Raw genomic sequence first — 14,989 nt, forward strand, 5'->3', positions numbered from 1 at the left:
AGTAATGCCTCCGATGTTGCAAATTGCCAACAGATGGCAGTACTGATGTGCTAACAACTCTGACATGTTCTTTGGTATCTGTTCTTTCATTTGAGTTGATGAGAAGTTGTGAGAAACAATTGTATTGCTATTGTTTGTGAAATGGAAGCCTGCAATAACTTGTCATTATGCTTTAAGGAACATGCCATGATTTAATCTTTGACTGTCAGAGTCTTTCTAATTGAAATTTACCACAGAATGCAAGTTATTTATGATGATGATGTTGGCATGTGTACTGTGTGTCGCTGGGCCAAAAAATATATAAAGATAAACCAGGAAGAGCTGATTTGTGTGAACAAGAATGAAGTAGACAATCTGTGATAGCAACTGATGAATTTGCCCCAAGGAAGGTTGATGAACTGATTAAGGACAATTAGTGGATCATTCAAAAGGAAATTGCTAGGAAGCTTGATATTTCACAGGAACATGTGGATCACATTGATGTTCTTCCCTATCAGAAGGTTTGTGCAAGATTGGTTTGTTGCAAACTGACGACATGAAAGTTTCAGAGGTTGAAATTTGCCAGTAATTGTTGTTGTGCTATGAGAATGAAGGTAAGGATTGTGACAGCTAATGAAGCATAGGCTCATCATTATGACCCAGAAATGAAGTGTCAGTCCATGGAATATTATCACAAAGCTTCTCTTGCAAAACAAAATTCAAAACCCCAGGCTTCAGCAGGAAAACTCATGGTTAAGTTTTTGAGACCTAGGTAGCTATTCACATGGATTTCCTTGAATCTGGCACCACCACCATGGCTACACTGCAACTTTTAAAACTTTGAAAAAACAATTAAGCAGCATTAAGAAGCGCAAGAAGAAAATGTTGCTGCAACATGACAAAGTTAAGCCTTGTACCTCACAATCCACCCAGAAGGCAATTGCAAAGTTGAATCTCATTATCTTACCCCATCCACCTTACAGTGCAGACTTGGTGGCCTGTGACTTCCACCTTCCCAAAATTGAAGGAATCGTGGGCATCTGTCTGTGACTCAAATGAAAGGGTGGGAAGAACTGCTATGATTTGGTTGAAGAGACATAATGTAGAGTTCTTTCATGATAGCTTTAAGAAGCTTATCCATTCATTGGCAGAAATGTGTAGCAAAAGGTGGTGATTATGAGGAAAAGTAAATAAAAGTAACAAAAGAGCTCATTTCTAGGATGATTTCCTGTTTCATTTATTAAAATATAAATTGGAAATCATCTTGCACAGTCTATGTAGAAATGAACAGCTCGAAGTTATTGAGTCTTTCATATTACTACGCTTGAGCGGAAGGAAAAAATAAAAGGTAAACTTTCTATTCTTTATTTTTATATCTATATAACTTTTATTAAAAGTTTTACAAAAAACATAAAACACAAACTAATAAATAATAGAAGCAAAGAAGGAAAGAGAGAAGAAGAAAAACTGCAGAGAAAAAGAATACAAATAGAAGCTTCCCATTTTCTTTGCAGCAAACGTAAATACAATTACAAAATTATTTCTTACTCTATGATTACAAAAAATGCCCACTTCTTTCTATTATCCAATTTTTTTCTATTCGTCAAAACCACAAATCATAAGTGCATTTTTTCCATTTCATGCCAAAAGTCTATAAGGGGTTTCCAGTCAGCCATAAATATAGATATTGTTTTTTCTCTGTTCAAAGAAGTCAATTTAGTCATCTCCGCATGTTCCATCATCTTCGCCAACCATTCCTTCACTGTGGGTAGTATCGAACCTGGAAAAAATAAAAGGTAAACTTCCATGACTTCCAGAAGACATCCATACAATTTTGTTGGCAACAAGATGGAAGTCACTTGCCATTCCCTTCTGGGATATTTTTTGTCTTCCCAGCCTAGCTTACAGCAGTAGTATTTCCTGGTGATTTCCAAGTATTAATCATTCCACTAAACTCACCTAGCTTACTAATGGTCATCATCATTGTCGTTGTCGTCGTCATCATCATCATCATCATCATCATCATCATCATCATCATCGCACATCCTTATTACTAACCTTCTAACCATATCCTAGTTGCCCTTGAGAGATCCATTGTTGAACACACAGAAGACATTTGACACAATCGTACGGTATCTTGGTGGCCAGAATTTTTTTAGCTTTTAATTCTTTCCTTTTGCACAGAAGCAGCAATGCCTAAATTCAAGGAATGAATTAGGTTTTCTCCTGGTTTCGATGAAAGAATAGCCTTTAAAAAAAAAAGAAACTGTGTGTGTGTCTAACTTAGGGGTGACTCACATGTAAAATATTTCATTTGTTTAATTGCACAGCAGAGTAAACAGACCTAGAATTCCACATGCCTCCAGGCAGACTAAGTTGAAGCTTTGGACTTTGCTAGCTGGCTTTTACTTCTCTGTCTGGTTTACCATCCTTACGTGTGGATTGCTGAAATTGCCTCTGTATCGGCCTTGAGTGAAAACATTCCCTACTTTGAAAAATGGTAAAATATAGAAACAGAAACATTGTGAAGGAGGCACTAGATTCTTCAGGTGTCACCTTAATCCGAGCTGTTTGGCCATTTTAAAAATCCCAGCTAACCACCGTTAACACAAACAAGGGTGGGGAGAAGGAAAAGAAAGGAGCACGCTATTATAACATCACATTGATCCCTAAATTGGCCTCACTTCCAAAAGACTTCCCAGGGCAATTACATATTAAACATAACAAGGTGCCTGACCTATGTCACCTCTCAACCACAGAGGAGATTTCTTGTTTTTATGAATAAGGCCCTTTGAAGGGCCACTTACAAAGTGTCTCTCTCCTATCCCGAACAGCAGCACTTTTGTTGGATCAAGCTCAGATTACAGCATTAATACTTCGAGGTCCTGTCTTTTGAAAATTTAGAACACTAGAACTTTCTAGACCAGATCTTTGTTCTAGGCCTCTTCTGGTAAAATTAGATTTGGGTTTGGGTTTGGGTTTTTGTTTTGTTTTTGTTTTGTTTGCAATTCATTTATTGTCTAGGAAACTCTAGGATCACTTTTGGGTCCAGTGAAAAGGGTCAACGTTCAATATCCCATAGAATCCCCAACAGAAATTATTGCCTTATTTACTAATAAGAAGCTCATTCCCCAAGTGCTAATCTTTATATACCAAGAATACCACCATCCACATAAACAGAAGATCAGTATTTTATTTTATTTTAGTTTATTTTAAAAGACGTGTATAGCCACCTATATTATAACCACCACCCTGGGCAGCACACAAAATAGTAAAAACAACAGAACAAAACAACAGGGTGGGAGTCCCCGAAATTAGGGCTGAATATGCTTAGTACTTGAGGAACACTGAACACTTGTTAGGCATGGGGAACAGAGTCCAACAGGAGGCCTGGTAGTTTGGCTGGCATACTAATGGGGAGGGAGGGTAATCCTTGCTGCAATATTTTGTGGCAATTGTTAATGGTCGGTCTATCACTATTTATTAAGGAACCTACACTATTAAACTCATCTATGTTGGAATGAATTTCATTGAATGAGCATTTGGGCTGAACATGTATGGGTTTGCTTGGTAAGCAAGGAAGAACATTAATTTTGGTAATGGAGTTACAAATGCTGAATAACTGTTTTAAGATTTGGACAAGAGAGAATAAAAGAAGTCATCAAAGGTCAACAGATCAAGTTATCAACTGCATCTTTTTGTTAAAGAAATACAAACAAAGAGCCTATGGCAGTGCTAAGATGTGACTAACTGGTTTACTGAATTAATCCAATTGTCTGTATTTGTGCATAACCTGACTCAGATGAAACACAGTGCCTAAGTTCATACAACACATTGGGCCAATCACATTTAGCCTAGAATTGGGCAAACTCAGCTACAGAATAGGAAAACTGGGCCCTGCTAGAAGGTGAGAACTACTTTGGTATATCTTCCCCTGCTCACCCCACTCCCAAAATTCCTAAGGATGATGTATGCCACAAGAGGAGAAGCCATGAAATGCTAAACCAGAATTTAGCACTGAGTGGATGAGTTTCTGCAATGATGAATAAACTTTTATTTATTTATTTATTTATTGTATTTATATAGCTGCCCATCTCACACAAAGTGACTCTGGGCAGTGTACAACAATTAAGTTGCAGGTATGGAAGAAATATTTCACTAGGATTCAGTTTTGATATTGCCAGGCTTACATCAGGAATTATGGGTAAAACAAGCTCTGGTTAATTAAGCAAACCTAAGAAATAGTCGAAGGTTTGTAGCTGGATTATTTCACAATTTATTTTAATTCACAGTTCCAGGTTTCTACATATTGACATTCAGAGTCAATCATTCTTGTACACTCTATCTTGGCACAACAGAAAATAAATAAGAGTGGACTAAACCACAATACAATCTGTTGGCTTGTGGCTTAGCATGTTTTAGGAATCCAGCCATTATTTTTATCAACCATAGTTTAAAATTTGATGTGTTGAACCCAGCCAGTTGTAGCTGATTCTACCAGCCATCATTAACCCAATGATTAGTTAGCACAATTGGTTAGCACAATATGTGAAGTAGATGTATGTTGAGTATATGTTGAGCTCTGGTGCATCCATATTTGAGGATATAGAAGCAACTCTCTGTAAATCTGCTGCACATCAGCCTATTTGCTTTCTTGGAGTGTAAAGCTGAAGGCATCCATCTCTATGGTCAACAGAGGAGACTTCCACTCAAGCCTTCAGAGCTCCAAAATCAGTCCTGAACCTCTTTGTTCTTTTAGTAAGGTCTGTATTCAGCAACTGTCCTCATTTCTAGCTCTGCTGCACTATATCCAGGATCAATCCCAAAGCAATCTTTCCCCTTGCAACAATGAAACTCTGCAGGGCTTTGGGTCTGTTTTATGTTCTCATTGGTGGGAAGCTTCCTCAGTTTCTGCCTCTGAAGCATTCCCTTCCCAGGTCTTTAGAGAACCTTTGAGAGCTTCTCGGTCCATCCCCCATTTCCCCCCACCCCACACACAATCACTTAGAGTAGTTTTCACATGCAGTCAAACAAATGCATTCCACCACATGCTAATTCTACTACAAAATACCGGTACGGATTGATCTGGCTTGTTTCCATTTTGCAGATCCACACAACTATTCTCAAGAGGGGCTAGGGTGAAATTGATCAGAATTCTATCTCCCCTCTCTGCAGGGGCCATCTGGCTGCAAAACACCAGGCTCCTGCTTGGGTTTAACTCAATGACAGTGTGAAGTTGAGAAGGTTAGCAGTATCTTTTTCTTCTCTCTCTCTCCTGTGTGTGGCAGGGAAGAATGAAGGGACGTTTCCTGCTTTGGGACTGTCTTCCCCAGAAAAACAGTAGCTTTCTGGCTTTTAAATGCGAGAGAGAAATGGTGACTTGTGGACTTTGTAGCTACCTTTTTATAGCAAATGCTTTTGTTTGTTTTTTGCAAAAGGTCAGACAAATGCAGACAATATGTTCTGGAAATGTACCATATATTTGTTTGTTTGTTTGTTTTGCATGGGAGGGGGCGTGAGCAGATTTTTGTTGCTCCAAGGACCTACAGTGCCTTTGGAGAGAGTACTGATTGAATGGGTTTTTTTGCACTTACCTATTGAACAGCTAGAAGGGGAACTCCGACTGGCTAATGGCATTGCCTGCCTGTCCTCTCCATTCTGAGGCTTCAGGATGAAGATGCTTATATAGCCAGCTTCAAAAGAGCTTGCAGAAACCAGGGTGGAAAAGATGTCACACGAAAAAGCCTAGAAACAAAGGAAATTCCTATTAACCAATCCTTCTAAAAAACTGAACTCATTGCATGCTGTCCCTGAAATTTCTCACTGCTTAAAGTAGCTGGGAGTGTGTAACACTATCACCCTTCTACTCTAAATTAATGTTTATAGTGCTCAACTGCAATCTGAACTTAGTTTGCAGGATTGAAGTATCTGGTGTTTTTAGATGAAACTTAATTTAATAGAATTAGGCAGTTCTATGGCATTTAACCTCACGTCTCAAAAGTGAACCCTGGGTCTGGTGGCTTTCCTTCTTTTTTTAAATCCCAAACAGCCTTATTACAGTCTGAGTAACCATTCTTTAGTTGCCTTAAACTGCAGCATATCAACCTATTTTACAGTCTGAATCAGATGATATTATGTGTGAGAATATTGTTCAGCACTAAAACAGTAGAGACCCTGCTTTGGGCATTTGTAAAATAGCTGCATGGGTACTGAGTCCTAACATTTGGTCCTCCCATTTGCTAATCAGTCAAGGTTCAAGGGCATTACCATGTATCTTGGGCGATCAACTGTGGAGCAGTTCTCTGATGTTCCATTAGGGAATCCTCATTCAGTCTTATTCTTTTCTTTGGGCTTCATGTCAGCAATTATATATAGATACCTCCTGATTCCAAAAGGCATAGAATGGTAGAAATACCCAACTGCAGAGAGATTATGAGAAAGAAAGCATGTTAGAAATCAAAGATGTCCAGTAAAAGCCATGTTGCCACATATATCAAACATTCATTAAATTATTGCAAGATTAAGTCGTGTCAATTGCCCTCTTGTCCCCCATGTGGATGCCCATATTAACATTGGAACCAAGCAATCAGAAATGCCCATGGTAGTGTTTTTCCCCAGTCTGTACTTCAGCCATCAGTTGTGGTTGCATTACCCTTTGTATTTATGAGACTGCTCAAGAGTTAGGTGCAACAAATTTTGAATGGGAGATATACTAGCAATTATGTCATTAGAAACCCCTTAAGACATAACAATAGGCATTATTTTCCTTTTGCTGCATCTTCATGTAGGTTAAAATTACACTTTGCACCCCAGCCTTCACTTCCTCACTAGCCCAGGAAGAAATGTTAGTCTGATTACAACCACCACCACCACCACCACACTTTGAGACACTTTGATTTTAAAGTTCAACCTGACTTTTACTGGATTAGTAGCACAATGGGACACATGTGCATTGAGAAAGATCTCCTTTTCAGTCCTTAGCATTTTTGAAAAAACTGGTAAAGATTCCTATCTGAGACTGGAAATTTGGTGCCAATTCATGAAAGGCTTTCTACAAAACTGAAGTCTGCCCACATATGAAATGGACAATACAGATTTAGATGAGTCAGAAGGTTGACATGATGTAAGGCTGCTACCTAAATTTCCAAATCCAAACTGATTAACTGAATTTATGTCTTGCTGCAATTTCACAACTTTCAGTGGTCGAGAGAGAATAGGAGATTCTTTAATGCATGTAATAGGCTGATGGAAGCTAAATAAAGCACAATTGCAAATTTAAACAATTAAAAAAAAATCAATGTAATTGAAATGTTGGAGCTTCAAGAAATATGAGCCTGAAATGTCTCAATTAGCATAAAATGATAAGCTGACATAAACTGTCCTGGGAGCAGAAACAAGTCACTCGGAGTTATTTGTCAGTGTTTCTTAACAAACCACTAATTTTTTTCCATACTTCAGTTTAATTTTTGCTGATACAGGTGGTTTTGATTCCTTTGCCTTTGGTTTGTCACAAATTCTGCCTTCTCTTAATTGAAATCCTTCGACTAATATTCTCAGGATGCTGAATACTGGCTGCAGGCCTGAAAAAATAGTTACTGTAGAATAATTCCAAAGAATTGTTCCAAAGTGATTGAGCTGAAACTACAGACTACAATCTGCATGCAGAGTTTTGGGTTGTTCCTGTGCCACTAGAGTTTTGCTTTAGCAGAGAATTTTATCACTCACATGCCTTGAATTTCTTGCCTATGGGCAGTCATTAGTATTCCCACTTGATAGTGCTATATCTGATAGCTGAGACACCCAAAAAATGCAAGTAGAGAATCTGGTTGAATCTGGCAAAGCTCCATCTGCAACTTATTAGAAAAGTATGTGACTAAATATGCATTTAGATTTTTAGCATTGCTATGTTAATGTATGAATGAATTCAGTCCAAGCTCCTGCAGTGTCTTTCAGCATCCAAACGTTCTTCCCGGTGTGCCTTTTGAGGATACTAAGGTTTTTTTTTTTTGCATAAACTCTATCAAATATGTACCAATAAGATTCTGGATTATTTGGCTCAATCAATTTAAGACTAGTTTTCAGTATGATCTGATATTTGTAAAACTTATTTGCAAAAAAAAACAAACCAAACCAAAATAGCAACTAATTATGTTTTACATATTGTTTTTGCTATTCGCAATCTACTGAAAGAATTATCTAAAGTTAATTTTTTTTAAGGTGATAGATAGATATTATGGTCACAGATGAGAGATTTTTCTTAAGGCTGAGTAGAAATAATTTGAACATGTGCTGAACTTTCTCATTGGAATCAAGCAAAAATGTTTAACTTTATCTGTGTTCTTATTAGGGTTTTTTTTTTTTTTTTACATACAGCAATTCCTTCTCAAGTTGTACTCTGTCAATGTAAAAAATCTAGCTTTCTATTTAGTTGAGGCAACCTAGAGTCATTTTTAATTATTCCAATTTGGCAAGAATGTTTTCTTCTTCTAATAAGCCTTGAGGATAAGCTTGGGATGCACCTTTTCTGTGGCTGCCCCAACCCTTTGGAACAGCCTCTACCCATGAGATTCAGAGTCCCCCCACCTCCCTGCATTAGCCTTTCAGAGGGCTGTGAAGACCTGGCTATTCACCCAGGTTTTGGGCTAGGATAGAAGTGAGCCCAGCAAATGTAAGAACTTGGCTATGTGATGTTGCCGTGCTGGGCTTTGGGATATGCGGGGTTGTTGTAGGGTTGGTTCCTATTCTTTATTTAATGTTATTGTGAGCTGCCTAGAATTATCTTTTATATGATAGGCAGCTATATAAGTTTCTAAATAAGTAAATGATATGGTCAGGGACAGCAATCTGCTGAGCTCCAGTTGGCCCAGCAAGCCTTTGTGGAAATGCCCCTCCATGGCCATTTTGACTTTGGTTGCAAGACAGACCAGTCACCTGGTCTTTTTCTCTTTAAACTGGACTATCAAAATCCCAGAAGACTGATAGATCTGTCAGCTATAATCCTACCATTTGGTATGTTGTATGTATTGGATGCGTGGGTGTGTGTTTGTGTTGAGAAGACTGTAAAGTATGGAAAGCACATAAGACACACACTCACATGCACACACAAATGTGGAGAGTAGATCAAAGGAGAAAAAAGAGGCTCTTTGCTTGAGCAAAAATGAGCCACAGGGAAATTGACTTCAAGAGGGAGAAGGGGAAAGAAAAGAAAGAGCTGTAGAACAGAATAGTACTGAGAAATCTCTAGCTTGGGGTTCTCTGCTTTCTTGTAGAATTGGATTTTCTGATAATTCAGGCAGATTTATTTCTGGAGGGGGCTTGTTTGATATAGGTTTATCAATCTTCTATTTATTTAAGAGGACTATCGATCTCCCAGGTCCTGCAATAATCCTGATAACCTCTAGATGGCAGCATCCATAAAGTAATTTCACAGGACTATCAGTCTCCTGGGAGATCAATAGTTGTGCCAAAATAAGCATACAATAGTAAAAGTTAAGGCTTGGAGCCCCAATTCTGCCACAGCACACGTCCAGAAAAGCAAATTCCTGTGTTAGGTGACATCGGTGAGGAAATAAAAATTGGCAGAGAATCCATTAATTGCAATCCTGAACTTGTCCCACATTAAAGTGGGTGAGAGCAGCCACACTGCCTGGTTTCATTATGGAGGCATGGTAAAGACAGGCTCTCGGGGGCAGCACAATTTATATTGATACATTTCCTTTCAATCAAATGACAGAAGAAAACACATTCATGTGGCCATCAAAAACAGTCCATCATCTTCACCCTAACACTTCAGCTGGCAAGTCTCCATGACAGATTGCTACTCAAATGATTATTCCTATACATATACATATACAGTAGAGTCTCGTTTAACCAACCTTCACTTATCCGACATTCCGTCTTATCCAACACCCCTAAAAAAAACACAACACCCATAAATCGGCAACGAGAAAAGTGTGCCGCTTGTTTGCGAGCGTGAGTGTACTCTTTCTTGTTGCTCCTGACGGTGCGGTGCCGCAACGCAAAAATCGATTGCAACAGGCGCAGCGGATCGGGTTTTTTTTTTTTTTTACCGCACTCAATCGTTACTGTGTGTTATCCGACATTTTCGCTTATCCGACGTTCTGCCAGCCCGTTTATGTCGGATAAGCAAGACTCTACTGTATGCCTATTTTTCCATGTGTAAGGATTAAAAAAAAAAGTACACCCAATCTCATGATTCCTCAGTTGCAATTTGAAGTGATTCATTTTCTCATCTGCTGAAAATTGCACCAAAAATTAAAGATGGTAAATCATTTCTATGTTTTTTAAAGGTTCCCATTCAAGGAGCGTTCAATGAATTCAGGCACATGAGTTGGTCTTTGTAGCTAGCACTTTGGCTTATATTAAAAGTTCCAATCGGATGAAGATAAATCAGCAGGCTACAGAATGTTCCATGAAGTTGCCGTGTTTATAAATGGCTTCTATAAAGACCATCCATTTTAAATAGGGGACATCTGGTACCCTGTTTCAAAGTTGCTTTCAACCAAATGATCTCCCATGATGAAGTTGTGTCAGTGGGAGACAACTGACAGAATTTTAAAGATCAGTTTGTGAAGCCTGTTCAAAAGGTTTTTCCTCCAAAGCACATTATGATCAATTCCACGGCACATTTGCTGTTATACAAGGCCAGCTGTTGCATCTGTTTGTCTTCTCCCTTAGTATCCTCACACAAAAGCAAATAAGGAAAACACACACACTTTCTGAAACTCCACCATCATCTGATGCTTTTTTCTTTTGTGTATGTGTGGGAGGGAAAGGATCTGGTTTGAAAGTTAAATACCAGATACAAGAAGAAAAAACGGTTACCTCATGTTTATAGTACGCCATGTACTTAATGATTAAGTCTAATTCATGTTACATTACATTGTAATAGATTTAACAGCATTTAGGGATATTTATGCATAGTGCATTGATTCTTTGTGGATGTTAAAACCCATGTATAAGATTAGTCATTATATTTTTCTGGATAATATTAGATAATATGTTGTTTCCTCGCCAAAAGCAACTTTCCAAAATAGCAGGAGGGGGAAAAAAGCAAAAATATGTTTGTTTGTATATAATTTTATAGCTCTGACAATTGCCAGAACTGTTTCCTTCTAATCTTTTCATAATTTTTGAAGTCAACTGGGAAACAGTAATTCAGCGTTAGACCACTCGCAGCTCCTGAACCTCTTTTTTGTAGCTCTGGACTGTTCGAAGACCATGCAACCAGAATTTGACAGTGATCTGTCAACTGTTGGGAGTAATAATATTCTGCTAATTTGGGGTAGGAAAATGACAAAACTCTAACAATTATAGCAAAATAAGAATTTTTTTAAACAGCTTTCCATTCCAACCATACATGCACACACATCACACAAACGAGGAAACCAGAAAACAGTGGAAAAGCCTCATCCTGCTCACTCCTACTACTGTATAATTCAGACCTTACCTTGCAGTTTCCTCTGGCTCAAGGATTCCCGCCTTTTGAGATGCTGTCTAATCATACAGTGTCCTTACTTAACCTTGGAAGGGCCAAGAGACAGTAACTGCCCCAGCCAACTCCTCTGGTTGGCCAGCTGCCTTGTCAATATGAAAAAGGCTTTCTGGCAGAACGGGCTTTTCCTGATGACAATTAATGAGAAGGGGATATTGCAGATCCACAGTGGATTCCAAAGTATGAGACAGAATAGACTGCCCTATTCTGTTTAGGAGCAAAGGAAGTGACTTCAAAAGCTGCCTGATGTTCTTAATTTTGAAATGTAAGGACTCCCATTCTAGTCTGATGTGAGCAGTTGGGTGATAGGGAAAAATTTAGCTTCCTCTTTCTCTGTAGTTACTATCCTACTTCAGACACATTATGTGAAGACCCAGCTTTCTGGTTCTAACGCTGGGAAAGGTGGAAGGAAAAAGAAAAGGAGGACAACCAGCAGCAAGGTGGATGGACTCAGTTACAGTGGCGATGAGTGCACTGTTGGGAGACTTGAAAGAACATCTAAGAGAAAATCTAAATATGGAGTTGAAAACGACTTGATGGTACATTATTAATCACTGGTCTGTAGTTAGAAGAAGCCATCCCCACTTTCTGAACCTCATCTCTTAGTCTCTGCATAATGCTGGCCTAGTTGCAAGCCCAGAAATCTTCTGGGTCGCGCCAAGCAAACCTAATAAAATGGTTGGAAAACAAATGATCCATTTCATAATTGCATTAGTTTGAGTCTCATTGGAGCACGTACATATGGAGTCGGGTGGGGGGCACATGTAAGGTCTTACCTATCAAAACGGTAAGTTACCTGGCTGCCCTTCTCCAAAACACTTGGGCGTTTTTAAAGTAAGTATTGATCTCTATCTTGCAATGACCCTGTAACGCTCATTCCCTGCGGGTAAGAGGCAGGTGTTTCGTCAGCTCCACATTTCAACTTTGAGATTCAGTGCCGGGAGGGGTGTATTTCTTCTGACCAAGCAGCTATCGAAGGCAGGAGAGCTTTTCCCGAAAAGACCCGGGTTTAATCCAACTGGATACTCTCTGGGTTCAGCACCCGCGGATTTACTCGAGGGCCGAGGAAAGGGTTAATTTTAAAGAGGGAGGAGAGGGGCGAAGGCTTGGAAGAGTTGTCTCAGCGCCCCGCCCCCGCGCGTGTGGAGGTGGCGCAGGGTGGGGGGAGCCGGGCAAACCTGGCTTCTCCTGTTGTTCTCCGACGTCCTAGCCCAGCCTGTGCAGCCTCGGGGCTGGAACGAGAAGAAGGCAAGGCCGCGTGTTGCTCCCGTAAGAGCGCTTAGCCCAGCTGCTGGCAGCAAGACATGCGCATTGCAGAGCGCCCTCTCACCCCGCTCAGTTATGCCAAGTATGTGAGCGCGAGCAGCAGCAGCGGCAGCAGCAGCAGCAGCGGAGAGCGAGAGGCGCCCAAGGACCAACTAGATCATGGCGTGCTCTAGCCAGCCGCGCTCCAAGCTGCTGCGCTTGTCCTTGCCGCCGCCTCCGCCTTGTTCGAGGCGCCGCCAAGCAGCAGCACCCTTGCACTCGACGGCAGTGAACTGAGGGAGGCGACCAGGCATGGCTGACCCTCTGCGCAGGACTTTCTCCAAGCTGCGAGGTAGGAGGTCGCAGCGAGTGGCGACAGGCGCCGGGGAAGCTGCCGGGGACCCGAGCGAAGGCGGCAGTAGGGGCGTCGGAGTCTTTCGAGGGAAAACCCAGCAGAACCTGCACCACCATCACCCCTACCAAGGAAACGACGCGGCGACTGGACAGTGCGCTGGGCTGGGAAGCCAGGTGGGCGGCTGTGAGGTCCTCCTCGTGTCCCCGCTGGAGGAGCCGGGGCTGCGGGAGTCGGCTGCTTGGCCCCGGTGGGGAAAGGCGGAGATGCCTGGAGAAAGGTTGCCTGGAGCCGCCGTCGCCCGTGCTTGCCCCCCGAGAAAGCGCGCGGAAGGCGCTGCGCTGCCGCAGCCGCAGCAGCAGCAGCAGCAGCAGCTGAGCCCTCCGGAGCTCCGCGCGCCTCCGCTGGCTGCCGAGCTCTGCTTCTCCTCTTCCTCCTTCTTCCCGAGGGGCGCGGAGCCTGGACCGGCCCTGGAGTGCGGTGGCGAGAGCGAAGAAGACGATTACTACGATAACCAAAGGCTGCCTGGCTGGGGCTGCCCAGGAACGTCCAGAGCGCCCGAAGAAGGAGCGCGGGGAAACAAGGAAGGCAGCGCGGCCGCCGTTCCGGGCGCAGGCGGCGGCAACAGGGCCAGAGCAAGAGAAAGCACCGGCAAACTGCGAAGCCAGCTCCAGGAGGCCTATTACCTGTTGATCCATGCCATGCATGACCTGCCTCCGGCCAGTCCCACCATTGGAGGTCACTTGCCCCAGCCTGCTAGCCATCCGCCCTCCTCTGAGGCCGCAGGGAGTGATGTGCTGTGCTGGTCCTTCTCCTGCGGGGACAGATGCTCCCAGCTGCAAAGATCCAATCCCAGTGCCCAGGGCTCAGCCAAGAATCCCCCCTGGCGCCAGGGCATCAGCAAGAGTCTGGAGAGCCTGCGCGTTGCCCAGCCTTCCACCTCCAAGCTGCTGTCCCTGCCAAGATGCAGGAGCGATGGCGCGCTCCGATCTCTGCCTCAAGAGCCACCGGAGCCCCGCGGCCACCTGTTGCTCGAAACTCAGGAACTTGGCACCAGGCGGGAAGCCTGCTTCCTTGCAGCTGCCACACGCAGCTCTGGCGACAGCAGCTGTGAGAAGAGCCTCAGCAGCCAAGGCCTTTGTGAGGTGCATCCCTCAAGGCTCCAGGAAGACTTGGAGGAGCTGCTGGTCCCAGAACTGTGTGCTGCCCAGGGCAAAATGGTGGATCCAGCCACAGCAACAGGGTGTGGCCATGAGGGAAGTCCTCTGCACCCCCCGCAAGATGTCCTCCAAGGTCCCTTCAAGCCACCCGCTGTGACAGTTCGGAAGCTGCAGAAGTGGATGTACAAAGGACGTTTGCTCTCGCTGGGCATGAAAGGCCGGGGTGGGACAGCTGGGATGTCCTCCCCATCTTCCCCCACCAAGGTCACTGGGAGCTGCAGGCCGCTTCTTGGCAGAGGAGAGGGGATCACGCTTTCACCACCTGCCCACTTGAATGGCCCCGGGGGCAAGGCCCGGGGATCCCCTTCAGACCAAAGAATCTTGCTCACAGGTAATGTGGTCTCCTGGTTTCCTTTCAGGGGCCTTGTAAACCTGAGGGCTTTGTCCCATTTTTACTGTTAAGAGTTTCCCTCTTTCTTGCTTCTCTATGGTTGTGAAATACTCTGCTTGTTTGAATGACTGGTAGGCCTAGGAAACCAGCCATTTTGGAAACTGATAGCCATACCAAAGCCTCATGTAGTCTGTGGTCTTTTGCCAGTCGGCTTATCTGTTCAGTAGCCTCCAGAGGCAAAAGGTAGCCTCACTTTTCCAGTCTGGAATACATGATTTATGCACTGAAGTTGACTGAGCCTTGTATACACAATATTATACAACCCCCCTAAATTTTAATCTAGAAGG

At 42.6% G+C, this 14,989-nt stretch overlaps 1 protein-coding gene and 1 long non-coding RNA gene across 7 annotated transcripts in view; one reads left to right on the plus strand and one right to left on the minus strand.

Annotated features, from left to right (window-relative positions):
• Window positions 1–1,311: 1,311 nt before the first annotated feature.
• On the minus strand, window positions 1,312–13,289 carry LOC112541793 (uncharacterized). 5 transcript variants are annotated; one of them, XR_015798351.1, is made up of 4 exons: window positions 13,220–13,289; window positions 6,247–6,398; window positions 5,574–5,724; window positions 1,312–1,759 (listed from the first exon to the last, which is right to left on the minus strand). It is a non-coding gene; the product is annotated as an uncharacterized LOC112541793 (long non-coding RNA). The 5 variants fall into 5 exon arrangements; XR_003085737.2 differs by lacking the exon at window positions 13,220–13,289 and adding an exon at window positions 12,291–12,764; XR_003085736.2 differs by lacking the exon at window positions 13,220–13,289 and adding an exon at window positions 12,271–12,764 and having other exon boundaries at window positions 1,313–1,759.
• Window positions 12,810–14,989, plus strand: part of SYDE2 (synapse defective Rho GTPase homolog 2) — a 46,803-nt gene continuing 44,623 nt past the window's right edge. For both annotated transcript variants that reach the window (XM_007437562.3, XM_088153328.1), the window contains exon 1: window positions 12,810–14,642. In XM_007437562.3, the coding sequence (XP_007437624.2) occupies window positions 13,052–14,642 (1,591 nt within the window). In that variant the 5' untranslated portion in view covers window positions 12,810–13,051. The remainder of the gene's footprint in view (window positions 14,643–14,989) is intronic.

The sequence above is a fragment of the Python bivittatus genome, unplaced genomic scaffold (genome assembly GCF_059951505.1).
Source record: "Python bivittatus isolate LINGU-HERP-01145 unplaced genomic scaffold, Pbiv_v1 ctg000700_np1212, whole genome shotgun sequence".
NCBI classification, from domain to species: domain Eukaryota; kingdom Metazoa; phylum Chordata; class Lepidosauria; order Squamata; family Pythonidae; genus Python; species Python bivittatus.